General features: G+C 50.0%; 1 protein-coding gene across 4 annotated transcripts; it reads right to left on the bottom strand.

Annotated features, from left to right (window-relative positions):
- Nucleotides 1–866: 866 nt before the first annotated feature.
- Nucleotides 867–24,934, bottom strand: SMG9 (SMG9 nonsense mediated mRNA decay factor). Of its 4 annotated transcripts, none has more exons than XM_030912946.1 (14): nt 24,558–24,934; nt 20,571–20,726; nt 17,936–18,010; nt 17,592–17,856; nt 17,401–17,498; nt 14,744–14,856; nt 9,752–9,863; nt 7,748–7,843; nt 7,223–7,308; nt 4,047–4,246; nt 3,267–3,374; nt 2,957–3,085; nt 2,492–2,636; nt 867–1,309 (listed from the first exon to the last, which is right to left on the bottom strand). In XM_030912946.1, the coding sequence occupies exons 2-14, from the start codon at nt 20,718–20,720 to the stop codon at nt 1,231–1,233; spliced, it is 1,656 nt and encodes a 551-aa protein (XP_030768806.1). In that variant the 5' UTR covers nt 20,721–20,726; nt 24,558–24,934; the 3' UTR covers nt 867–1,230. The 4 variants fall into 4 exon arrangements, with proteins under 4 accessions (XP_030768806.1, XP_010370746.1, XP_010370747.1 ...); XM_010372444.2 differs by having other exon boundaries at nt 924–1,309; nt 4,047–4,153; XM_010372445.2 differs by lacking the exon at nt 7,748–7,843 and having other exon boundaries at nt 924–1,309; nt 4,047–4,153.

Raw genomic sequence — 24,934 nt, forward strand, 5'->3', positions numbered from 1 at the left:
GAGGGTAGGTTCTGGGTTTACATTAAAGGTAGGGGTTGCTGTTTCTAAGCAAAAAGAGGTTTATGAAAGGAAATTCACTGTATTTAACCAACAGAAGGCACAGTCTGTAAGGGTGAGGCATGGTATTTGGATTAAGGGTAAGTACTTACTACATTTAAGGACAAGTTCTGTTTTTTAAACCAAAAATAGGCATTGTATTTTTTTTTTTTTTTTTTTTTTTTTTTGAGATGGAGTCTTGCTCTGTTGCCCAACCTGGAGTGTGCAGTGGCATGATCTTGGCTCACTGCAACCTCTGCCTCCCGGGCTCAAGCAGTCCTCAAGTAGCTAGGATTACAGGTGTGTACCACCACGCCCAGCTAATTTTTTGTTGTGTTTTTAGTAGAGACGGGGTTTCACCATGTTGGCCAGGCTGGTCTCAAACTCCTGACCTCAAGTGATCCGCCTGCCTTGGACTCCCAAAGTGCTAGGACTACAGGCATGAGCCACCGTGCCCAGCCAGGCATTGTATTCAACTGGGCATTTAACCCAAAGGCAGGCAACTGTCTTTAAGTGAGAGCAGAAGACACCAGGGTAGTTGCTGTACTCAGCTGCACAGTGTATTCTCCCATCCAAAACATACACAGGGGAGGCTTGATGCCACCCCCAGAAACAGAATAACCCCTTCTAGGGACTTCCTTCTTAGCAGAGACTGGTCTCCATCTGTTCCCCACAACTCTATGACCCACAGTGATTGTGGCCCTGAGGGAAGCTTGTTCAGGCTCCAACGGGTAGTCAGGGGATGATCTGTCCACAAGGGCTGGGTGTCCAATTTGTCCTGCTTCCCAGAGCTGCATGTTGGGTAGAGGAGTAAGTGGAACACAAGAACAGCTTGCATGACTGTGTTTATTTGAACCACCAGATCTGCTCCAATAAAGAGCTCTCCAGGGGCCAGGGCTTCCTGGTGCCCATTCAGACTCCTCCCACTGCTTGTCCTTGTGGAGGACGTAGGATGGGCCGCCCCATCTCAGGTTGGGGTGGGGGGAATCGCTCACAGTCACCCCCTGAACAGCCCCCAACTGAGGGTAGGGGACCTGGCCCTGGACACCTCATGTCTCTGGGCCGGGAAGCCACAATCCCTCATCCATCAGGCCTGTTGCTGCTCTCCACCCCGGTGGGGGATGGACGTTTGTGCTCCCTCGCCGTCCACTGGGGACCCAGGAGGTCCCCTGCGTGACATTCCTCTCCTTGGCCTCAGGCCAGCAGGCGGCTGTACTCCGCCAAAGCAGAGGACTTTTTCACCCCATCCCAGATCCGGGCAGCATAGTGGAACCTGTGAGAGGAGGTCAACAGTCGGGGCTGCCTGGCCAGGGCTCCCAGAGCCCAGCACCAACCCTGGACAGGTGGGGAAATTGAGACCCCTTTTATGACCTGAGATGTGACTCTGAACCTCTTGGAGCCCAATCTCCTCAACAGGGATACAGGGAGGATCCTGACAGTGATGGGAGGTGGCCCCACTTTTCTTAGCTCACCCAGGTTAAGCGAAGCTGAAGGTTCCAGGGCTTGGACTAAGACCTCAAGTCTCTACCACCTAAACTTCTCCCCTCCAGACAGTGCTGGCTTTGTGGGTAAGGGTTCAGTTTCTACCTCCCTCCAGAGTCTTACGACACGGAAAACATCTAACAGCAGCTGCACAACCCACAATCTTCCCCCTATCCCCTCTGGGTCCTGGTTTAGACCAACGGCAGGAGCAGAGCTGGGACACAGAGCTCTGCCCCATCGCTGCCCTACAAGCCCTGAGGGGCTTCCTGCTGCTTGCTTTGTCTGCACTCCTGACCCCTTCCAGGCACAGCCAACTGCAGATGTGGGAGCCAAGGTAGAGAGGCTGCACTCAGTCAAGCTATTTAGCTTTCCAATTTTTCTCTTTGAAGTAAGATGAGGGAGACCTGGACTCATATGCTGAGGGCTCTGGACAAAGAAGTCATGTAAAGTAGGGGCCACAGAGGTAGGGCAGGGCCAAGTGAAAGCAGGGTGAGAAAGCCACAGGCAGGAACCAAGGCAAATGCAGAAGAGTGGACAATGAGACCCTGATGGCTTTCTGGTTCCCATCTCCTGAAGGGCCCTGTTTTCTGTGATCAGGTCCCTGGAATAAATCTTCCTTAAGCTAAATCCGGTCACTGGTCCTACTCCTAGCAATCAAATGACTCCTAGCCACAGATGTGTGGCCTTGCTATGTAACACTTTTCTCTGAGCCTAAATTTCCCCACCAGGAAAACTGGTGACAAGGACCTACATGATGCTGGCTGATGAGGAGGATTCAAAGTCACACAAAACAGCATGTTGCTGCGTGGGTGAGATGCTTACAAGACAGTAGCAATCATCACTGTTCCAGAAAAGGAAGCTGAGGTCTGGGGAGGAGGGGCTTCATGAGGTCATGCCGATCTAAGAGATGCCCCCTTCTCTCTACACCAGGGTGGGGTGCCTCAAATTGACCCCCTCTGCAAAGAGCTCTTACCAGTTCTTCTCGGTGAGGATTGTGTGTGACAGCTGTGGCCGGGCCATGGACATCACTTGGCTCCGGAGCTTGCTTACCAAGGACTGGAAACTGGGGTGGCCACGATACCCAGGCAGCAGGGAGAAGAGTGGGCTGGAACTAGGCCCTGGAAAGTTGGGGCAGGGAGGGTAAGAGGGATAGACTGCCAGGGTCTTTCTCCCAGGTAACAGCATCCTGGGCTTCAAGGAGCACCTGAGAGTTGAGCCCCGGCCGAGCTCTTCCTGTACTTTCATGACTCTGAAACACACTTCTCATAAAGGGTCCACGCACCCGGGAATGAACCAGGGTCTTCTCTCAGACCAGGTAGGCTCCACACTGCTCCCAAACCAGGGCAACCCATGTTGCCTCCTAGACCAGGGGGTGCTGGGTCTCTCTCCGATGAGGATAGGACTTGTCTCTCCATGAACCCGTTGAGGGTAACTGTACCTGCTCTTGGTGGGTTTTCACTCTCTGCTTCACTGTCCATGAAGGGTACCAGGAATAAGTTGACCTCAGAGTCCAGGAAGTCAGGTGGAAGCCCCGGGAAGACATTGCATTGTAACATGGACAGAGTCCCTGGAGGAGAAAATGCTTCAGCCTTCAGGTACCATGTTGTGGGTTTCGGGGGGTGGGGTGGGAATCGTTGACAGTCAAGGCAGGATCAGGGGCTAGTCTGGGGGTAGAGACTGACCCACAGGGCTGGATCAGGAATCAGGAGGCTACTGACTAGCTTGGGGGGTGATCTGGGAACCCTCACCCTTGTAACGCAGGTGGGAGTGGGCCATGAGCTGGTCGATCATCAGATGCATCTGCTGCAGCTTCCGAGGACAGAAGTCCTCTCGGCGAGCTTTGTTCTGCAAGAAGACTGAGGGTGGGAAGAGACGGGCCCTGTGAGGCAGACATGGCTTGGCTTCATGGACTCCCCTTTCTCACCCCAAAGACCTGCTATTACCCCTGAGTTCAGATCACTGTGTAAATATTTATGTAACTTCACTTCACTTCAGCACCAGGCTCTGTGTAGGGCAATATTGGGGACCCAGAGGTGAGTCAGATCTGGTTTCTGCCCCTAGTCTCTTTGAGGCCCTAGCGAGGGATCATAAAATGAGCTGGGTCTTTGCAGAAGAGTGGAGCGGAGAAAGCATGAAACAGGCAAAGGAACGGCATGTGCAAAGGCTGGAGGAGGGAGAACAGATGGATGGGGCCACTCAGATGAACCCAATCTAATACTCATTTCCTGAGCTGGGAGATTCCAGGGACCCAGAAATAAGCAGACCTGGGGCCTGTGCCATTCCCATCACAGAGCCAGATATAGGCTCAGGGGGTCATGCCCTCAACTGTCAGGGGGGACCAGGGCAGTGGGAACTTGGGAGGAAGGAGCAGCTAATCCTTTTTGACTTCACTCTTCACAACTCTCAAAAGTGCTCCACCCAGAACCTCACTCCTTCTCTGTCTCTCCCTACTTCTCCAGCATGCTCCTGACCTTCAGCGCCTCATTTTTGCTCCTGCCCACCCCTCCAGACCCTAGAAAGCCTCTCACCCAGGTGGGGGTAATACTCGGTGCCTTCATCGGAGCCTGATGAGCTGCTGGACTCGTGGCTGGGGGATGGGGTGGAGGGCTTCACCATCTCTGCTGTCTGCAGGAACCTTGGGGTTTGGGGTGAGTGGCTGTTCCTCTTGCACTTGCACCCCAAGTCCCACAGCCTGGGACAGGGGCTTCCTTTGAGATTCTGATGAAAGCTACAGCCATGCTCAGAAAAATACCATAAACACACTATGTTTCTCACAATTTCAGAGAATTCAGAGATAATCCTCTCAGATACCAATCCATGGACATACATCAACTAATAATTCTTTATGAGTTTACCCTATTTTTTTTTTAAAAAGATGATTTTTTAGAGCAGTTTTAGGTTCACAGCAAAACTGAGCAGAAAGCAGGTAGAATTCCCACACACCCCCTGCACATGCACAGCCTCCCCGACTATCAACATCTCCAACCTGAATGGTTCATTTGTCAAGACTCACAAAGCTGCATTGACACATCATTATCACCCAAAATCCGTTTACATCAGGGATCACTCTTGGTGCTGTACATTCTACAGGTCTGGACAAATGTATAATGGTGTGTGTCTGCCATTACAGCATCACAAAGAGTAGTTTCACTGCCCTAAAAATCCTCTGTACTCTCCCTATTCATCCCTCCCTCCCTCCAATCCCTGATCTTTTCACTGTCTCCATAGTTCTGCCTTATCCAGACTGTATAGCTGGAATTACAAGTATATAGCATTTTCAGATTGGTTTCACTTAGTCTGCATCTAATGATCCTCTATGTCTTTTCACGGTTAGACAGCTCATTTCTTTTTAGTGCTGAACAGTATTCCATTGTCTAGATGTGCCACTGACTGTTTATCCATTCAATTTACTGAATGACATCTTGGTTGTTTCCAAGTTTTGGCAATTATGGATACAGCTGCTATAAATATCTGTGTGGCTGGGCATGGTGGCTCACACCTGTCATCTCAGCACTTTGGGGGACTGAGGCAGGCAGACCACCTGAAGTCAGGAGTTTGAGACCAGCCTGGCCAACATCGTGAAACCGTGTCTCTACTAAAAATACAAAAATTAGCCAGGCATGGTGACACACACCCGTAGTCTCAGCTATTTGGGAAGCTGAGGCAGAAGTGCTTGAACCTGGGAGGCAGAGGTTGCAGTGAGCCGAGATTGTGCCACTGTACTCCAGCCTGGGTGACAGAGCAAGACTCCATCTCAAAAAAAAAAAAAAAAAAAAAATGTGTGTAGGTTTTTGAGTGGATATAAATTTTCAGTTTGTTATTTTAAAATAATTGTCTCAAATAGGTAAGAGCACACAAACCTGTTTTCTAAGGTAAAGGATATTGGGATCTGCTAAAATATGGGGACATTCTCCTCACACACAAACACATCTACAATCTCAAGGGGCTCCCCTACTCTGAGAAGCCCACCTGTAGACAAGAGCTTAAAAACAAGGCTCTGCCATGTGCCAGCCTGAGCCAATACCTCTGCCAGAACGTAAACTTCCCAAGGAGTTTTATCTCTTTTATCTGTTTTGCTCACACCTGTGTCCCTAGTGCCCAGAACAGTGCCTGGCACACCTAGATGTGAATGAATCCCAGATGGTGGTAGGAATGGGTGTTTCAGAATGAAATCACAGCTTGACCGCATTAGATCTGGTCAGAACAACCAACTCCCTAGCAAGCGTTTTTTGCTGTTGGCCAGACTCTCAGCTCATCCCTGTCACCAGGGTTACTAATACAAACACTAAGTTCTCTTTATCAACCACTTACTATGTAACAAGGACTATGCTGAATGCTTTAAATTCCTTAACTCACTGAATCTGCACAACATAATTCTGCTGATGAGGAACTGAGGAGGGAAGAGACACATGCCCAGTAAGCTAGGATTCGAAGGCACTGCCTAGCTCTGAAGGAATCTGCTTCCTAATTTCATCTCTCCCCTCTCTATAAGCTCCTATCCCTTCCTTCTGCCTGGCCCCTGTGCCCAAAGTTGCTCCCCCCAACACCTCCCAGTGGTCTCCTGGGGCCTGAAGCCAGGAAGAGCCTTTGTGGCCATAGGTTCTGAGCCAGTCTCTTCTGGGGGCATTTCTGGAACCTGTGGTTGCTTCAGTCAGGACTCCTGCCAGGTCCTGCCTCCCTTTCTTTTCCTGCCTGCCTGAATACCAACAGGATGGCACACAAACCTGAAGGACATGAACAGCAAAACTCCATAGACCAGACAAGTCAGCTCCTCATGCTACTTATTCAGCCAATTTGTAGTAAATACCGTATGCCAGGCACTGTGTGAGGTGCTGGGGACCTTGCCCTCCTGGGGCTTACATTCGAATGGGGAAGAAAGATCACGATGAAAGCTACAGTATCCTATTAAGGAGAGGTAAATGCAGTGAAGGAAAACACAGAAGGCAGGGAGAGTAACAAGGGATGCTGTGTTAGATGGTCAGGGAAGGCCTGAAGTTGACTCGAATGGCACGAGGGAGAGTCTGAGATCTGGGAGAAGGGTATCTCCCACTGAGGGAGGCAGAGCGCAGAGGTCCTGGGCTGCAGGAAGAACAGCCACAAAGCCCTGTGGCTTTAATACGCGGTGGCTCACGCCTGTAATCCTAGCACTTTGGGAGGCCGCGGCGGGCAGATTACCTGAGGTCAGGAGTTCAAAACCAGCCTAGCCAACATGGCTAGGCTGCAAAAATTAGCTGGGCGTGGTGGTGGGCGCCTGTAATTCCAGCTACTCGGGAGGCTGAGGCAGGAGAATAGCTTGAACCCAGGAGACAGATGTTGCAGTGAGCCAAGATCACGCCACTGCACTCCAGCCTGGGTGACAGAGCGAGACTCCGTCTCAATAAATAAATAAATAAACAAATAAATAAATAAATAAAAATAAAGGGAGGGGAGGCAGTGAGAGGAGTCAGCAAGGTGACCAGAGGGCGCAGGACTTTGTGAGCCACGCACAGGCAGACTTTGGATTTATTCTGGTAGATATGTAACGTCAGTGGAGGGGTGTGTGTGTGCGCGCAGTGCTTTGAGGTTAGATGGCAGTGATTTGCTCCAACTTAAATTTTAAAAGGGTCCTTCTGGCTGCTGTCCCTTGGGGCAGTGCCCTCAGTCTCTGGGCCTTTGTCTCCTGCCTCGTTCCTCCTCTCCACCCCCCAACCCCTCAGCTCCTCACCTGTAGAGACTGAGGTCTGTGAACCAGTCCTGGACGACAATCACCACGTGGCAGACCGTGAAAAGGAAGGCAGCAATCTGGAGTGACTGAGGGTGGGCAGGAAGGAAGGGAGGTGAGGACCTCTTTTGTCTGGACTAATCAGGAGTCCCTGATCCCAGGACTCAGCTCAGGAGGCAGCAGGGCAAGGAGCTTTCGAGCAGCTACTGTGTGCCCAGCACTGTGATGGCACTTCTCTCACAGGCCATCCCTAACTCAGGAAAGATGGGAATTATCACCCCCATTTTACACAGGCAGATGCTGAGGCTTCAAAGGGGTTGGAGTGGGAAATGACTTGCCTGAGAGGCAGAGCCAGGAGGTGAGCCGGTTCTGACTCTCAGTGCAGTCCTCTTCCTACAGCCCTTGGGGCAGCCAGGGCTCTTATGAAGCAGAAACTAAGTGGACCATCCATACCCAGCTCTTCAGATCCTGGGAGGATGGGGGTTGGGATGTAAAACCTCAGTCCTGGGCCTGGCTTGGCTCCCTCACCTGCATCTCAACGTAAGTGTGGGGAAGGTTGTACTCTGGAGGCAGTTTGCGGTCATTATTGATGAGATGGTCTAGGATAGAAGGGCTCAGGATGGGCTGCAGCAAGGAAGAGAACAGAATGTCAGGGAAAGGGCTGCTCACAGAAACTTGAGCAAGTTTCACATGCTCAAGGCAACTACATCGCCTATCTCAGGACAAAACAAGGTCAGAAACAAAGGCAGGCAATTTCTCATTAGAACAGTAAGGGGAAGTATAAAGAAAAAACTCAAAGATGATACACTTTTCCAACTCCTTTACAAATCACTGCTGCTCTCAAGCGCCTCATGCCCAAAAAGAAATCGCTTTCTGCTAATGAATTTTTAATGTTTACTCAAATGAGTCATGTCCCTTAAAGACTCATTTTGTTGTCAGTTGTTTCAGACCCTTTCAAAACTTTGCTAAGATAATTACTTAGGTGAAAAAAAATGATTAGTGTGAAAACTGGTGAGAATTTTAAAAACTGCATCAGTACGTACAAGAATCAGTGGTGAGCTCACCAGACTTTTTTTTCTTAAAGGAACATTCAATCAAAAAACTTTAAGAGCTAAATTAAATTGGCCTGATAGTCTACTGGCTTCTTGCTGCAGTGAAATTCTTTTAGAAAGGGGCTTTCACAACTGCTCGCTTTCTCGAACACCAAACACTGAGCAGCGCTCTATTCTGTCTTGTTTTGTTAACTTCTGTCCTCTTCTTCACAGGTCTCTTGACTCAGACCACAGCTGGTTTGGTTTGTCTCCAGGTCTCCATGGCCCCTGCACACAAGGCTCACATCACATTTGTAGATTTTCCACTCTGTGTCATCAATGCCACAGTGATCAGAACTCTGTTCCACCAACTATGAGTGCCAACTAAGGGCCAGGCCCTGTGCCCCAGCTCTCACCCCCAGAGCCAGGGCTCTGCTCTGAAGAGCTTCAGGCAGGTAGGGACTGGGAATAGACACAGTGGCAAATCACATGCTGTGGTGGGAGGTGCATATGGGCAACAGTGGAAGGGGAGGGCTTCTGAAAGGAGGCCACACCCCAGTGGAATCTTGAGGAAGAAGGAGGCATCAGCCAGGCAAGAACACAAGGTGAGAGATTATTGTACTGATACTGGTATTAATCACTAAGAGTGTTTAGCACCTAACTCCTGTTGGGTGCTGTCATTGGGACTTTACTTGCATCAATGCACTGAAACCTCACAAACCTCCTATGAGGTAGGCAATATTGTTTTTCCCACTTAAGAGAACTGAGGAATGAAAATAAATAGCTTGACAAGGTCACACAATTTGTTGGTAGTTTCAGGTAAAAACAATTTCAGGTAGTTTCAGGATATGCAAAGTTCAGAGAAGAGAAAGATCAGTGTGTGTGTGCTTGGGGTTTGGGGGCTCCTCCAGAGGCGAGGATAGGCAGTCTGAGGGAGTCAAGCCATACCCTCTGAATGCTAGCTTAAGGAATCTGGACTTTGCCTGAGAACAGAGGAGAAGCCGAGGAAAACTGCCAGGTAAACGCATGACTAGTCAGTTCTAATGACAGTGACGAGCCTGAGCACTAATCTTGTGCCAGGTCCCGGCCAAGCCCTTTGCCTGGACTGTTCCACTGAATCCTTGAAACTCCTAAGAGGCTGAGTACAGTTATCATCCCTATTTATAAAGAGCTGTGGTTTAAGGGAGTTTAAAACTTAAAGTCACCCAGCTGGTAAGAATTAATAGGCAGGATCAGAACATATATTCTCCAGGGCCCACACTTTTCAGCACTATACTAGAAGATCCTTTATGCTACTGTGTAGAAGGCGAATGAGATGGGGGCAAAACTGACAACAGACTAAGGGCCAAGAAAAGACACAACTTTCCCCAGGGCACCCAGCATGTCCATGGCTTGACTGGAAGCACACGGAATCCACGCAGGGTTCTGGCTTAATCACATTCCAGGAAGAGGCTCAATGCAGGATGTGGCAGGGTGGGGCAAAGGCAGGCGGGGCTGGCACCTGGGTGTCCAGGAAAACAATCCGTTCTTGGGTAATAAAGAAGTCGATGCCACTGGTCTGGTTGCCCCCTCGTTCCTTCATTTCAGCGCTCTGGGCCCGGAAAACATAAGCCCTGTGGAGAGGAGCAGGCAGGGGTGCATGAGAGCTCTGGTTCTCAGCCTTGGAGGCATCCGAAGTGTGACCCTGTGAGCTGAGCATGTGAGCCGTGGTACCCTGCCTGTTCCCTAAGCTTTCCATCTGCGGCCCATGTCAGGGGTTGGGAGGCAGGGGCAGTGCATGTTTTGAAGCATACTTCACTCCTACCCATAATGAGATCCATTAGTTCAATTGATGAAGCCAGTACACTGAGGTGCTGAAGGGCAGAGACTGCCAGTCTGCCAGGATTCAGATCCCAGCTCTCCCTCTTCCTGGCTATGTGGCTTTAGGTATATTCCTTAACCTTTTTCCGTCCATTTCCTCATCTGTAAATGGGGATAACCACATGATCAAAACTCTGTGTATTACTGTGAGGTCGGTATGTGTAAAGCCCTTAGAATGGTGCCTGATACATAGTGATATATACTTTTAGCTATTAATTACCAAATAAACCTGCTAGATCCCAGGCACTGGAGAGAGAGCATTGAGTGCCCTCCACTCCCACAGTGAGGGAGTTTTGGTTTTGTTCCCAGCATCTTCCCCTGTCAGGTGAGTCTCCCTCACTTCTACGTGTGCTGGGTGCTGGGAATATGAGGGCAAAGAAGGAAGAGCTGGGGCCGGGCGCGGTGGCTCACGCCTGTAATCCCAGCACTTTGGGAGGCCAAGGCGGGCGGATCACAAGGTTAGGAGATTGAGACCATCCTGGCTAACATGGTGAAACCCCATCTCTACTAAAAATACAAAACATTAGCCGGGGGAGGTGGCGGGCACCTGTAGTCCCAGCTACTCGGGAGGCTGAGGCAGGAGAATGGTGTGAACCCGGGAGGTGGAACTTGCAGTGAGCCGAGATCGCGCCACTGCACTCCAGCCTGGGCGACAGAGCAAGACTCCGTCTCAAAAAAAAAAAAAAAAAAAAAAAAAAAAAAAAGAAGGCAGAGGCAGGGCCTTGCCCTAAACCACTAAGTTCAACTTGGTGACTCTGTCACTTGGGCAAAGCGATTTTACCTTTTGAAATCTGTAAAATCAGGGTAATAGTACCTACCTCTCAAAGGGTAATTTCTATCTCCCCCCAAGATACATAATCTGTTGTCTGACACACAGCAGGCATCCTTCCACTTTACAAACACTTTACGGAAAACCTCTTATTTGCCAGATACCAGAATATAGCAGTGAACAAAAAAGACTAACTTGGCTTCTGTGGAGCTTCTGGTCTAGTTTACAAATTACCAGAAATCAGTAACTGTGGGTGTTAGAAAGAAGAGGCGTGTAGTACTCCAAGTGCAGATCACTTAGTTGCTGGAGCCAGGAAGGGCTGCCCTGGAGAGGGAAATGACAATGCTGAGGCTGAGAGAGAAAGAGGGAGTTAATTGGCGCTGGGTGGGGGATGGACGCAGAGGAAGGCTGTGTCGGCAGAAGGTAGGTGGTTTGTTGTACCAGCACTCAAAGACCAGCATGGCAAGAGCAGAAAGATGGTGTGTGTGGGAGGGGAGGGAGCAGGAGGCTACAGACCCTTGTGGGGCGTGGTAAGGCTTTGGCCTATGAGCCTGGAGAAGCTGCTGGAGAGATCTAAGTAGAGCAGAGACAGGATCCAATTGTGGTTGGAAAGGTCCCCCTTGCTGCTATGTGGCGAGGACCGTAGGGTGGAAAAAGTGGAGACAGGCTTACAAGGCCCAGTGCCATAGTGCCTCCCTCTGCCTCTCTGGCCTTATCTCCTACCCCTCCCCTTCCAAGGCTGCCATGCTCTTCTGCACACACTCTGGGCAAGCTCCCACTTTAGAGACATTGATTGTGCCAGTCCCTCTCATTGGAATGTTCCTCCAAGCATGCTTTTTCTCAAACGTTCCCCTTAGGAAGGCCTTCCCTCACCATCGTATTTAAAACTACAAACTAGTCTGGGCAACACAGCAACACCTCATCTCTACAAAAAATAAAAAAAATTATTAATGGCGTGGTGGCTCATGTCTGCAATCCCAGCGCTTTGGGAGGCCAAGACAGGAGGATCACTTGAGGTCAGGAGTTCAAGACCAGCCTGGCCAACATGGTGAAACTCTGTCTCTATTAAAAACACAAAAATTAGCTGGATGCGGTAGCGCATGCCTGTAATCCCAGCTACGCGGGAGGCTGAGGCAGGAGAACTGCTTGAACCTGGGAGATGGAGGTTTTAGTGAGCCGAGATTGAGCCACTACACTCCAGCCTGGGTGACAGAGCAACACTTGTCTCAAAAATAAAAAATATATAAATTAGCCAGGCATGGTGGTACACAAATGTAGTCCCAGCTACTCAAAAAGCTGAGGTGAAAGGATCACGTGAGCCCAGTCTGGGCAACACAGTGAGATCCTGTCTCTACAAAAAATTAAAAAATTAGTTGGGCATGGTGGTGCATACCTGTGGTCCCAGCTACTCATATGGTCGAGGTGGGAGGATGGCTTGGGCCCAGGAGTTCAAGGCTGCAGTGAAGCCATGATCACGCCACTATACTCCAGCCTGGGTGACAGAGCAAGACCCTCATCTCTTAAAAAATAGTAATAATTTTTAAAACCTGTAACCTAGGCCCAACATCACCTCCCTATAACCCTTTCCCATTTTGTTATATTCTAATGTGCCAAATAGTGTGTTTATTTTGTTTACTATCTCCCCTATTAAAACATAAGCCCCATGAGGGCAGATTTTTTCCAGTTTTGTATACCGTTGTATCCCCAGCACCTGGAACAGTGCCTGGCACAGAGTAAGCAATTAATACAGTACTTGTCAAACTGAATTAAATCACACAGACCAGATAGAAAACTCTTGGCATCCTCCATGTAAGATATTAATGGCTTGGACTAAGGAGGTGGGAGTGAAGGAGGGAAGAAACAGATGAATTAGAAAGAGAATTAGGAGGAAGGCCAGGCGCAGTGGCTCACACCTGTAATCCCAACACTTTGGGAGGCCAGGGTGGGCAGATCACCTGTCAGGAGTTCGAGACCAGCCTGGTAAACATGGCAAAAACCCATCTCTATTAAGAACATAAAAATTAGCTGGGCATGGTAGTCGCAGCTACTCATGAGGCTGAGGCACAAGAATCGGTTGAACCCAGGAGATGGAGATTGTGTTAAGACGAAATTGTGCCACTGTGCTCCACCCTGGGCGACAGAGCGAGACTGTCTCCAAAAAAAAAAAAAAAAAAGAGAGAGAGAGAATTAGGAGGCCAAACCTAGACCCGATGAAAAGAGTTGATACTAAAGTCTACCACACCACAGGCTGACGTGGCTCAAAAAGACAAGCTGGGCGACAGGATTCTCTCTACCTCAGGAATCGAACTGAGAGCTATGGGGAAAATCTGCTAGTTGGGGTGAAAAGCTGAAACGGAAAGAATGTTATCTAAGACCTCGAGCTGTTCCAAAGTGGAGCCAAACTGAGTCATGAGTGAGCAGAGAACAGCAAGGAGAGAGGCAGAGGAAACTCACAGCTCCAGCTCTATGGGATGTGTGTTCACACAACAGTGGTCTTCACCTTTTCTAGACCTCTATCAGCCCACTCTGAGATCTGGTGCAAACTAGGGACCTTTTCCCTAGAAGAAAAGCCTGACTGCAAATGTGTGTAAAATTCTGCATATGGCTAGGGGTGGTGGCTAACACCTGTAATCCCAGCACTTTGAGAGGACAAAGTGAGAGGATTGCTTGAGTCCAAGAGTTTGAGACCAGTCTGGGCAACACAGGAAGATGCCATCTCTACCAAAAAGGTTAAAACCTAGCTGGTGTGGTGGCATGCCTCTGCAGTCCCAGCTACTTGGGAGGCTGAGGTGGGAAGATCACTTGAGCCTGGGAGGTAGAGGATGCAGTGAGCTATGATCATGCCATTGCACTTGAGCCTGGGTGAAAGAACAGGACCCTGTCTCAAAAATAAATAAATGAAATTCTGCATATCCTGTTAAGGGGTTAATGGGCTCAACGGTCATCCATGGAGGCCAGGGTAGTTATCGCCTGCTTTACAAAAAACAGATCCCTGTATTTTTAGGTAACTTCAGTGTGTCTCTGTTCTTTATCACCCCAGTGGCTACCATCCATTCTCATTCCCCATTTTGATTCTTCCTTAATGAGATGTTTGTCTCCCCCATTCCCAAATTCCTACCTTTTTCCCTTTCCTTCTCTGCCCCCAGTTTCGGGACCTGTTTCTTAAGCTCTCCCCTCCCCAGAACCTGCTCCTGTGCCCTTATGCGTTATCTTCATAATCACATTCCATCCTCACTCAAGAATGTTGTTCAGGCCAGAGTATCCTCATGTGTGATCCTCCCCAGCCTAGAGAAGCAGAGCCATTTTGCTACGGTGACACAGCAGGACTGAGGCTAGTACAGAAACCACTCTCTGTCTCCAGATCTCTTTCCCCACCCACCCTATTTCTCAGCTCGTATCAGCTACCATCCTGTGAGTACTTGCTCTGTGCCAGGTATTCATTGACTTTTGCCTTCTTGATCTCACTTTATCCTCCAAAAATCTACTTGGACAGGGGATACTGGAAATGAAGTGACCTGCCCAAGGGCAACCACTTATGGAGCAGGGCTGAGCCTGAGGTGGGCCCAAATCCAAAACCTTAACAACTACATCATCCCACTTCCTGTCTATGGCCTGTACCATTTCCTGGGGCCAGGTAAGAAGGGAGGGAGGGCAGGAGGGAGGAACAGGATTGGATGCCTTGGAGCTACACAGATTTAGTCCAGCCCATTATCATCCTCATCTCATGAAGACACTGAGGCCTAGGGAAGAAAAGCAACTTTCCAAAGTCCTTTGGTAACACCACTTACAACACCCGAGCCCACCTTGCCCCTATCCCTGGTGGGTGCCCACCTCCCTCCTGTACCCTACCTGATAGCCCCTCACCTCTGGTCTTCCTCTGGAGTGTTGGCTGACAACAACGACATCACCATGGACTTGCCCGTCCCCTGGAGCCCCAGGACACCAACCACCAACACATCAGTCTGATCCAACAGGTACTGTGGGAAAATACAGAAATAAGACTCTGACAAGTCTGTCAGTTGCTGGAGCTGGAATCAGAGGGGGGACTCCAGAGACCCTTGTGGCTCCCCCATCTGCCTTATCATATAGGAAGAGAAACTCCTATGGTTGCAACCCCTTCAACTAGGCATAGGGCCTCTGTTCCGTGTCATGGTAGGATTATGTCAAATGTTCTAGACACAAAGAACAGTGTCTGTGAGAACTCTGAGGTAGAAAAGAGCCTAGCATGGTCAAGAAGCTAAAAGGAAGTCAGCGTGGCTGGACACAGCGGGAAAAAGGGAAATCTGATCTCGGAGAAGTGAAAGTGAGTCACAGAAACAAAGGGCAGGTTGGAGAAGATAGGACTCGGCAACTTAGGGCTACTGGCGCAGATTCCTGGGAAACCTGGGAAAGCACATGAAAGGGAGTGGTGTGCAAACAGGAGCCACCCAGGCTCTCGTCTGTGTGTTTTTTTGTTTTGTTTTACATTCATATGCTGTTGTCTGTGGGATTTAAGAGCCCCTCTGGAAATTACTGAGACCAACCCTGGGCCACCAGCTCTGCTGACTTTCACCACCAGGGGGTGTAAGAGACACTCCTCAAGGAAAAAGCTACCTCCTGAACTGTGGCTGCTGCTCCTTAGAATTACCTTAAAATTGTTTTGTTTTTCAAAAGCGAATCCTACAGGCCAGGTGTGGTGGCCCATGCCTATAATCCCAGCACTTTAGGAGGCCAAGGCAGGAGGATTGCTTGAGGCCAGGAGTTCAAGACCAGCCTGGCCGACATGGTGAAACCCCGTCTCTACCAAAAATACAAACACTGGCTGGGTGCAGTGGCTCACACCTGTAATCCCAGCACTTTGGGAGGCCAAGGCAGGCGGATCACCTGAGGTTGTGAGTTCGACACCAGCCTGACCAATATGGAGAAACTCCATCTCTACTAAAAATACAAAATTAGTTGGGTATGGTGGTACATGCCTGTAATCCCAGCTACTTGGGAGGCTAAGGCAGGAGAATTGCTTGAACCCGGGAGGCACAGGGTGCAGTGAGCCGAGATCATACCACTGCACTACAGCCTGGGCAACAAGAGTGAAATTCTGTCTCAAAAAAACAACAAAAAAAATACAACTATGTGTGTGTGGTGTCGCACACTTGTGGTCCCAGCTACCTGGGAGGCTGAGGCTGGAGAACTGCTTGAACCTGGGAGGTGGAGGTTGCAGTGAGCCGAGATGGTGCCACTGCACTCCCGCCTAGGCAACAGAGCGAGACCGTCTCCTAAATAAATAAAGCAAACCCTGGGCCCAATCAGAATTTAATGTGCTTTAACACATTAAAGCTGAATATCTAGGGATGCCCTGTTCAATCAGTAGGCATCGATCATATACGGCTATTTAAATAAGATTAAACAACATTAAAAATTGTTTGGTTGTACTAGCTACTTTTCAAGTGCTCTAAAGCCACATCTGGGAATAGTGGCTACCATGCCGGACGGATAGTTCAAATATATATGATCTTCATCACTCCAGAAAGTTTTCCTTAATAGCGCTGAAGGGTAGGGCTTGGCTCTTTGTTTTGCTTTTTGTTTTTTGAAAGCTCCCCAGTGAATTCCAATGTGAGAGTGGACATAGAAGTGGCAGGGGCAAGGCAATAAACAGACTTGAGGCTCGCTACTAAGTCCAGGCTGCTGGGTAGGAGAGGTGACACTTCTGGGAGAATCTGAGCAGGTGTGACAGGTCTAGGGGAGAAAAAGCGGAAGAGGGGATACAAAGTCTGGGAGACTGGAGGTATGTATGATATCTAAGAATGTGAGGTCTGAACTTGAGCAGGGGGTGCTGGGATGGATGGGGGGGCACTCCATGGGGGTGACATTCAAAACGGTGAACACCGAGACAGCGTGGGTTTCTTGTTCTTTTATTTACTTTTTTTTTTTTGACACAGGGTCTCACTCTTGTTGTCAAAGTTGAAGTGCAATTTCATGATCACAGCTCTCTGCAGCCTTGACCTCCTGGACTCAAGTGATCCTCTTACCTCAGCCTCCTGAGTGGCCTGGATACCTGCCACCATGCCTGGCTAATTTTTATATTTTTGGTAGAAATGGAGTATTCCTATGTTGCCCAGGCTGGTCTTGAACTCCTAGGCTCAGGCGATTCTCCCACCTTGGCCTCCCAAAGTGCTGGGATTACAGGCATGAGCCACAGCAAGGGTTTCAACCAAATAAGAAGGGTACTGGGGCAGGGTTGAAGAGACTCCCCTGCTGCGGATGGCACAGGAGATCCCAGGGGTCCTGGGGTGGTAGGGACAGTACCTCTTTACTAATCAGTACCAAAGTAGTTCAGTATTTTACCAACTAGCAAGCACAGCTGAGCTAGCTGAAAAATTCAGCTCTGGTGAGGTGAGAATGTTCTGATTCTACCCCGTCTCACTGCTGTAAGTTGCCTGAAAGCTCTCCAGTCTGGTGTTGCCTACCAAGAGGTGGAGGAAGGGGTGGAGGATCAGAGGATGCAGGATGTGTGGAAGCTCAGGCAGGGAGGGGCCCGTCGGTACCTCAATGGCACTATCACACCAATTCATCTGGTCATCCACCAACTTGATGCTGTGCTTCATGCGCTCTGGGGGCAGCAGTTTGGCCTGGCCCACCACAGCTGGAGATTGGAGAAAGCAGGAGACAGAGAATGCAGTGAGGGTCTGTGAGGAGATGCCAGTTCCCAACCCGGTCCTGCCCGGCCCCAACTCACGGTCCATGGCTGCTGGGGCGGCAGTCCCCATGCCCCGGTTCTGGATCTGGTACACAGGCTGTGTGGGTCTCTGCCCCTCCTTCTCCCCCTTGGGTGGCGCAGGGGCTGCAGGGGGTGGTGGGGCGGTGCCCTCAGGGGTAGAGGCACCTGTCACGGCCACAGGCCCCTTCCCCTCCTCCCGTGGCTTCATGAGGACGATGGGCTTCTCCAGAGGGGCTGGAGCAGGCGGAGCAGCAGGGGCTGTTGGAGGTGGTGGCTGCTTTGACTACAGAGGTAAAGAAGTTTCCGTTAATGGGGGCAATCCCTTCCCTAATGGCTCCCCTCCTCCCTCCTTCTCTGCTCACCCGCTCTGCTGGAGGTTTTGAGAGGATGATGGGGGTTTTCTGCATGACGGAAGTGCTTGTCTCTTCACTGGCATCCTGTGGTGAGGGAGGGCAGTTACTCAGGAATGGCTCACTGGCTCTCCTGGACATTTCAGATCTTTATGTGCCATGAACTATTCCAAATGCTGAAATACATTAACTACCTTGATCCTACCAACAGCCCTGTGAGATAGATACTATTATTATCCCCACTTTACAGATGAAGAAAACGAAGCCCAGAAAGGTTAAGCAGATTGCCCAAAGTCACAAAGCCCAGGCAGCCTGGCTGCAGAACCAAATCCTCAAGCATTCTGCTCAGCTGCCTCTGCGAGGCAACAAGCCCAAGTGGAAAGGAACTAGGAGCTAGACAGGTCTGGGTGCAAACCTGGTCCTGCCTCGTGTTGGCTGTGTGAACTTGAATAAGGAGCCAGTCTTACCACCTTCACATATGCTTCATTTTCCCATCTGTGAGTGGGTACAGGAATTCCTTCCTCACAGGATTATGATGAGGATGAAAGGAGACAGAACTCCTCAAGTGCCTAGCGTGGCACCTGACACATGGCAAGTGCTCATATGTGAGAGCTGCTGGTGGCACTTGCTATCCTGATCACCTCTGCCCTCAGCCCCGCTCCTGCTCTAGCAAAGCTGGCAGGCTGATCCCACGCTTTGACCTCTTCATGCCTCCCCGACTCACCCTCAGTCTGCTGAAGAGGGGAGAAATCTGAGTCTCAGTCCCGTTCTTTCTCTGGTTCCTTGAGGAACCTCAGGAGAGTCTTGACCCCTCACTGCTTCTGTTTCTTCACCAACATACTGAGGACACTTACTTAAATCCTGCTTACTTCACTGGCTTACGGTGAAGAACAAACAAAAAGATGATGTGAAAGTGCTTCGAAAAGAAGTTTCAAGGGAAAAACTACAGGAGGAGAGGCTGTGGACTTCCAGGAGGCTAGGAGTGGGGAGATGATACAGGCTGAGTATCCCTTATCTGAGATGCCTGGGACCAGAAGTACTCTGGATTTGGGATTTTTTGAACTTTGGAATATTTGCATATTTACTGGTTGAGCACCCCAAATCCATCTGCTGCAAGGCTCCAATAAACATTTCCCTTAAATGTCATGTTGGTGCTCAAAACGTTTTGAATTTTGGAGCACTTCAGATATTCAATCTGTGCCTGGGATGAGCACTGTGAGGGTGGAGAGAAGACACACAGATATACCCACGTGGCAGAATGTAAAGCACTGGCGCCTGACTACCACAGAGGAAGCAGGGGAGAGGTGAGGGAGGCATTCAGGATGAGGCCCAGTGGGCTGTCATTGATATGGGAGAAAAAAATGGGAGGAGGAAAAATGGCAGAAAGATGCTGAGGTCAGCAGGGGACACAGAGGATGAGAAGCCCATGGGTGTGACAGGAGGCTGCCAGGGCTCAGAAGCACATTTAGAGACAAAGATGAGATTTAGGAGTTGCTTGCTCAGGAATTAAACCTGAAGGTGTGGTGGGGTAACATTCCCCAGGAGGGCATTATGTGGAAGGAAGAGAGACTACGCGTTCTCATTTATGCCGTGGCCCAAGAGAAGGAGCAAGTAAGAGCCCAGCTCACTGTGAATAAACTATTCTTCATGTTTGTACAGTTTGATAGCTCAGAAGCTGGCCTCAATTGTTACCTACTTCCACCCTACCAGACATGTCTGAGGTGGACAAGGCCCTAGAGAAAAAAGCCCAGGGGGCAGGTTCGGGCAGTGAGTCACCTAAGTACAAGAGGGGAGTGAGGCAGGGCCTGGATACAAGCCGATCCCTCCTGATTCCCAGCCCAGGGCACTCTCTACAGCAGGCAGAGTGATGCTATATGTGAGACTAAGCTGGACCTGGATCTGAGTCCTGGACCCAAAGTTTATTGACTCTGATTTTGGAAAGGTCCCTTCACCTCTGGGGCTCATTTTCCTCATTAGTGAAAATCAGATCTATCATAGAATCTACTTCATGGGGTAGCTGTAAGGGTTCAGGAAGACCCAAAGGATGTGAAGGACTTTGCACAGTGCAAGCCCAGTGTAGGCTGCTAAGTAAAAAGAAACAGAAACAGTTGTTGTTATTATGACATGACTCTTTAAAACATGAGCTGTGAAACCTCTCGGCTCAAACTCTCCAATGCCAATTTCACTCAGTGAAATACAAAGTTCTTTCCAAGGCCTACCAAGTCCAACATGATCTGGCGCCAGTTAACTGACTTCATCTCCTCTCTCCCTCCTTCCTCACCCATTGCAGCCATCCTGGCCTCCTCTGGCTACTCCTTGAACACGCCAGATATGGGCCACCTCAGGGCCTTTGCGCTTGCTGTTCTGTCTAGAATGCTCTTTATCTCAGATGTTGGCACGGCTTATTCCCTCATCTCCTTAAAGCCTCTGCTAAAAAGTCACCTCTTCAGAGAGACCTTTTCTGACCATGTTATCTAAAACAGTCTCCTTTATCACTCTCCACCTTCTTTATCCATGAGGGCGGTAGGTTTTCTTTACAGATATATCCCCGGCATCTGGATTAGTGCCTAGCACATGGCAGGTGCTCAATAATCATTTGTGGAGCCAAATAGATACATGAATGCTGCTCCTGGGTCCAGACACTCACCCGTCTCTCTCTTTCCCATGGTGCAATGTAGTCCCTCTCCCGACCACCAGGCCCAGAGAGATTCTGGGGGCCACCAGAGCCAGGCTCCTTCCACCGTCGCCGCCGCTCTATCCCATAGAGTCCAGGCTGACTATGTCCAGACTCAGACATGGTCACCTATGGAGGGAATGAGGGGATTTCAGGATGAAAGAGTCTCTTCCTACTCTACTTGGCATACCCTAGACTATACGAAGTCCCTTCCTTCCTTTTCTTTGGAGATGGAGTCTGTCGCTCAGGCTAGAGTACAGTGGCCTGATCTTGGCTTACTGCAACCTCTGCCTCCCGGGTTCAAGTGATTCTTCTGTCTCAGACTCCCCAAGTAGCTAGAATTACAGGCACCCACCACCATGCCTGGCTAATTTTTGTATTTTTAGTAGAGATGGGGTTTCACCATGTTGGCCAGGCTGGTCTCGAACTCCTGACCTCAGGTGATGCACCTACCTTGGCCTCCCAAAGTGCTGGGATTACAGACGTGAGCCACGGTGCCCAACCAAGGCTCTTCCTTTCTTCTTCTTTTTTTTTGAGACGGAGTTTCGCTCTTGTCGCCCAGGCTGGTGTGCAATGGTGCGGTCTCGGCTCACTGAGCCTCCGCCTCACAGATTCAAGCAATTCTCCTGCCTCGGTCTCCTGAGTAGCTGGGATTACAGGTGCCCGCCACCGCACCCGACTAATTTTTTTTGTATTTTTAGTAGAGATGGGGTTTCACTATGTTGGCCAGGCTGGTCTCGAACTCCTGACCTCAGGCAATCCACCCACCTCAGCCCTTGGGCTGGAATTACAGGTGTGAACCACCACGCCCGGCCAAGGCCCTTCCTTTCAAGAGAGCTCTGGGCCTGTGGTAGCAACTGCAAGCTGGCTCCTAACATCCACTCTCGACTTCTTCCAAAAAAGTAAAACCCTCAGTTCTGAGCTAGGTACATGGCTATCCAGAACAAACTTCTCATCCTTGTTTGCAGTTAGGTGTGGCCATGTGAGTAAGTACTTTCTGGCTATGGTATGACACTAGAAGTGTGGCTTGGCAGCTTCCAGAAACTTCCCTTCACAGACTCTGGCACATGCCTTTTGCCCCTTCCTCCCAGTGACAGGAATGTGGGTGTGGAGGTTGGAGCTCAAGCAGCTATCCTGGGCTGTAAGGCAACTTAATGGAAGGTACAATAAATAAGAAACAAGGTTGGGGGGTTCCACGTTAACCCTGAATTGCCTACTTCAAGAGACAGTGAAAAACAAATACATACCTATCTCTTACTTGCAGCCAAAACTATTCCTGACTATTAAAATGCTCCAACATAAATAAACTCATAGGGGCAAGTTCACGTAAAAATAGGATATTCTCCTTAACAAAATGCAGCAAGGCATTTGCTTACAAACCAGCAATGTGATCCTCAGTCCAACAGCTACTCTTGATTATCCATTACTAGTGTATGTCATGGTGGGGCTCCAGCACTCAAGGGCCTGTTTTCATCTGGTATCCCACTACATTTCAGTGTCTGTCTGTCTTCCGTTCCTGACGGTCTGCCTTCCCTCCCAATGAATTTCATTTCAAGGTATCCCCCGTGTTTATTCTATTTGACATGTTATATAATGTCTGGCTATCTAAGCAACCCACTCTCCACCGTTTTAGTATCTGTTTACAGATCCTTAGAGAGTTTTCCAGCTGTTCACACATCATTCTAGGGTGGCCTTTGCTACTTAACTGTTTGTAGAACTCAATGGGGCTATCTGCTGAAGCTCAGAGGTCAGGCTGACAAAGTGTGGCCTAGGGGCCAAATCTGGTCTGCCTTCTGTTTTTGTAAATAGAAAGTTTTATTGGAACATGGCCACATCCATCAATTTACAAATTGTCTATGGCTGCCTTCTTGATGCAATGGCAAAGCTGAGTAGTTGAGACAGACAATACAGTCTGCAGGGCCTAAAATAATTACTCTCTGGCCTTAACAGAAAGTTTTACTGAATGGCCGAGTATGGTGGTTCACACCTTTGGAAGGCCGAGACAGGAGGACTGCTTGAGCCCAGGAGTTCGAGACCAGCTTGGGCAACATAGCAAAATCCTGTCTCTAGAAAACATTTTAAAAAGAAAAAAATAGCTGGGCATGGTGGCATGCACCTGTAGTCCCAGCTACCTGGGAAGCTGAGGTGGTGGGATTGTTCGAGCCTGGGAGGTCAAGGCTGCCATGATCATGCTGCACCACTGCACTCTAGCCTGGGAAACAAAGCAAGACCTTATCTCAAAAAAAAAAGTTTGCTGACCCTTGCTTAGCTTGGAAGTATCTGTTAAATCCCTCCATGAATCCTCCCCAGCCCAACCTCATAATGACATAAACAGGTCCCTCCGAGACTCTCCAGAACTGAAGGGTCTGTTTACAAGAGAGAGTCATAATTTTGCTAGCCAGACAAGTGGCTTGTCTAGCTCCTCTCTTACTGTGCTACATGACCTCTCCCTCAGCCACAAGCCAGGTTGAAGACTGCTTTCCTAGACAGAGGAGGACAAGGGCCTGTTTACAGATGCTTAGGGAAAATGACTCATTCAATACCGAAATAACTGCTTACAGTCTCGGATGGAGATTCTCCCCAGAATCTGAGACTCTTCCCTCCCTTGCAATTAAGTGTCTTTACACATTATTCCGAAATCTACCCAGTGCTTAAGTACCTGTCTTCATGTCTCAATTGGGATTCCGCCCAGCCCTAAAGTTTCTGTTTACCCGCCTATGAGGATGCCCTTTCCTGTGCAAAGTAAGCGCTCCTATGTGTGTGCTTTTCTTTTTTTTTTTTTTTGAGACGGAGTCTTGCTCTTTTGCCCAGGCTGGAGTGCAGCAGCGCGATCTCAGCTCACTGCAGCCTCTGCCTCTCGGGTTCAGGCAATTCTCCTGCCTCAGCCTCCCGAGTAGCTGGGATTACAGGCGCGTACCACCAGGCCCAGCTAAGTTTTGCATTTTCAGTAGAGACGGAGTTTCGTCATGTTGGCCAGGCTGGTCTCGAACTCCTGGCCTTAAGTGATTCGCCGGCCTCTGCCTCCCAAAGGGATGGGATTCCCCGCGTGAGCCACAGCGCCTGGCCTCCCTGTGCCCTTTATTCTGGGAGCTTCCACAGTATCTGAATGTGGGGAGTTCCTTGGAACTTAAGAGCCCACCTAAGCCAGGTGTGGAGGTTACAGTGGGCCGAGATCGTGCCATTGCACTCCAGCCTGGGCGACAGAGCGAGACTCGGCCTCAAAAAAAAAAAAAAAAGGCCCACCCCACATGCAAGCTGGGGACTTCCAATGCTATTTCCGGGCTCCTTTGGGGGATTCCCCCCAAACTCAGGAAAGCCTGTCTATTTAAGTGTCTACTACTGATGGACTTCTAGGGTGACTTCCCGAAAATTAACAATCGAATTTACATATTTTTGGTGAGTGTCTCCTCAGTGCTTAGGCATCGCTTCACACACTCCCTTCGGGGATCTCCCAGAACCTCAGTGACTATTCGCAAATATTTGGGGAGACTCTCCCGATTCCTGAGTATGTAAGCTCCGCGTGGGACACTCACCCCAGAACTGTAGTCGATTTGCACATTTTCCTAAGGACTCCCTAGGATTTAAACTTCTCTCTACGCCGTTCTAGAGGGGGGGCCTCCCCGGATTTAGGCATTGATTTACAAAGCTTCCCTCAGGGAACCCAACTCAAGTTTCTCGTTACGCGTTATTGGGGCGGCCTCCCCAGTACTTGACGGGCAGTTTGCAGGCTCTACTTGGATCTCGCAGAGCATTAGTTTCTTATTTACACGTTATTTCCGTCCCCCGCCCCCATTCCTGCCAACCCAGTATCGAAATGACGGGACCCGGACCCCTACCCAGTGCCGCACCCCTGCCGGACAGCCCAGCAACCTTTTACTAGCCAAGGCAAGGGCGGGGCCTGCCGGCGCGCCCCGCCCCCTGCCGGTGCGCGAGCCTCACGCGGACTCGCGGCCCCCTTACCTAAGGCGGCTGCTGATTGGTTCTCGGGGCGCGGTGTGGGCTCTCCCGTGACGGGAGTCGGGTGGGGGCGGCGAGGCTGACCCCAGCCACCCGCCTGTAAATGGCGTCTGGGGGCCAGGAACGTGGGAGAGAAAGTGGGCACCCCCTACTCCGAAACTGGCCTCGGCGTCCGGGCCCCTAAGGAAAGCTGGCCTGAAGGAGGAAGAGGAGGAGAAGGAGGCAATGCGGGGCCAAGCTGAGATCAGGTCCCTCAGGCTGCTGTTCCTGCGCATGCGCTGAGGGCTGGAAGCGCGAGAACCGAACGCGCGCGCCGGGCGGAGCATGCGTGGATGGAGGCGGTAGACTTCAGCACGCATGCGGGTTCCGGAGGGGGAGGC

This window comes from Rhinopithecus roxellana, chromosome 12 (assembly GCF_007565055.1).
Source record: "Rhinopithecus roxellana isolate Shanxi Qingling chromosome 12, ASM756505v1, whole genome shotgun sequence".
In the NCBI taxonomy this organism is placed as follows: Eukaryota; Metazoa; Chordata; class Mammalia; order Primates; family Cercopithecidae; genus Rhinopithecus; species Rhinopithecus roxellana.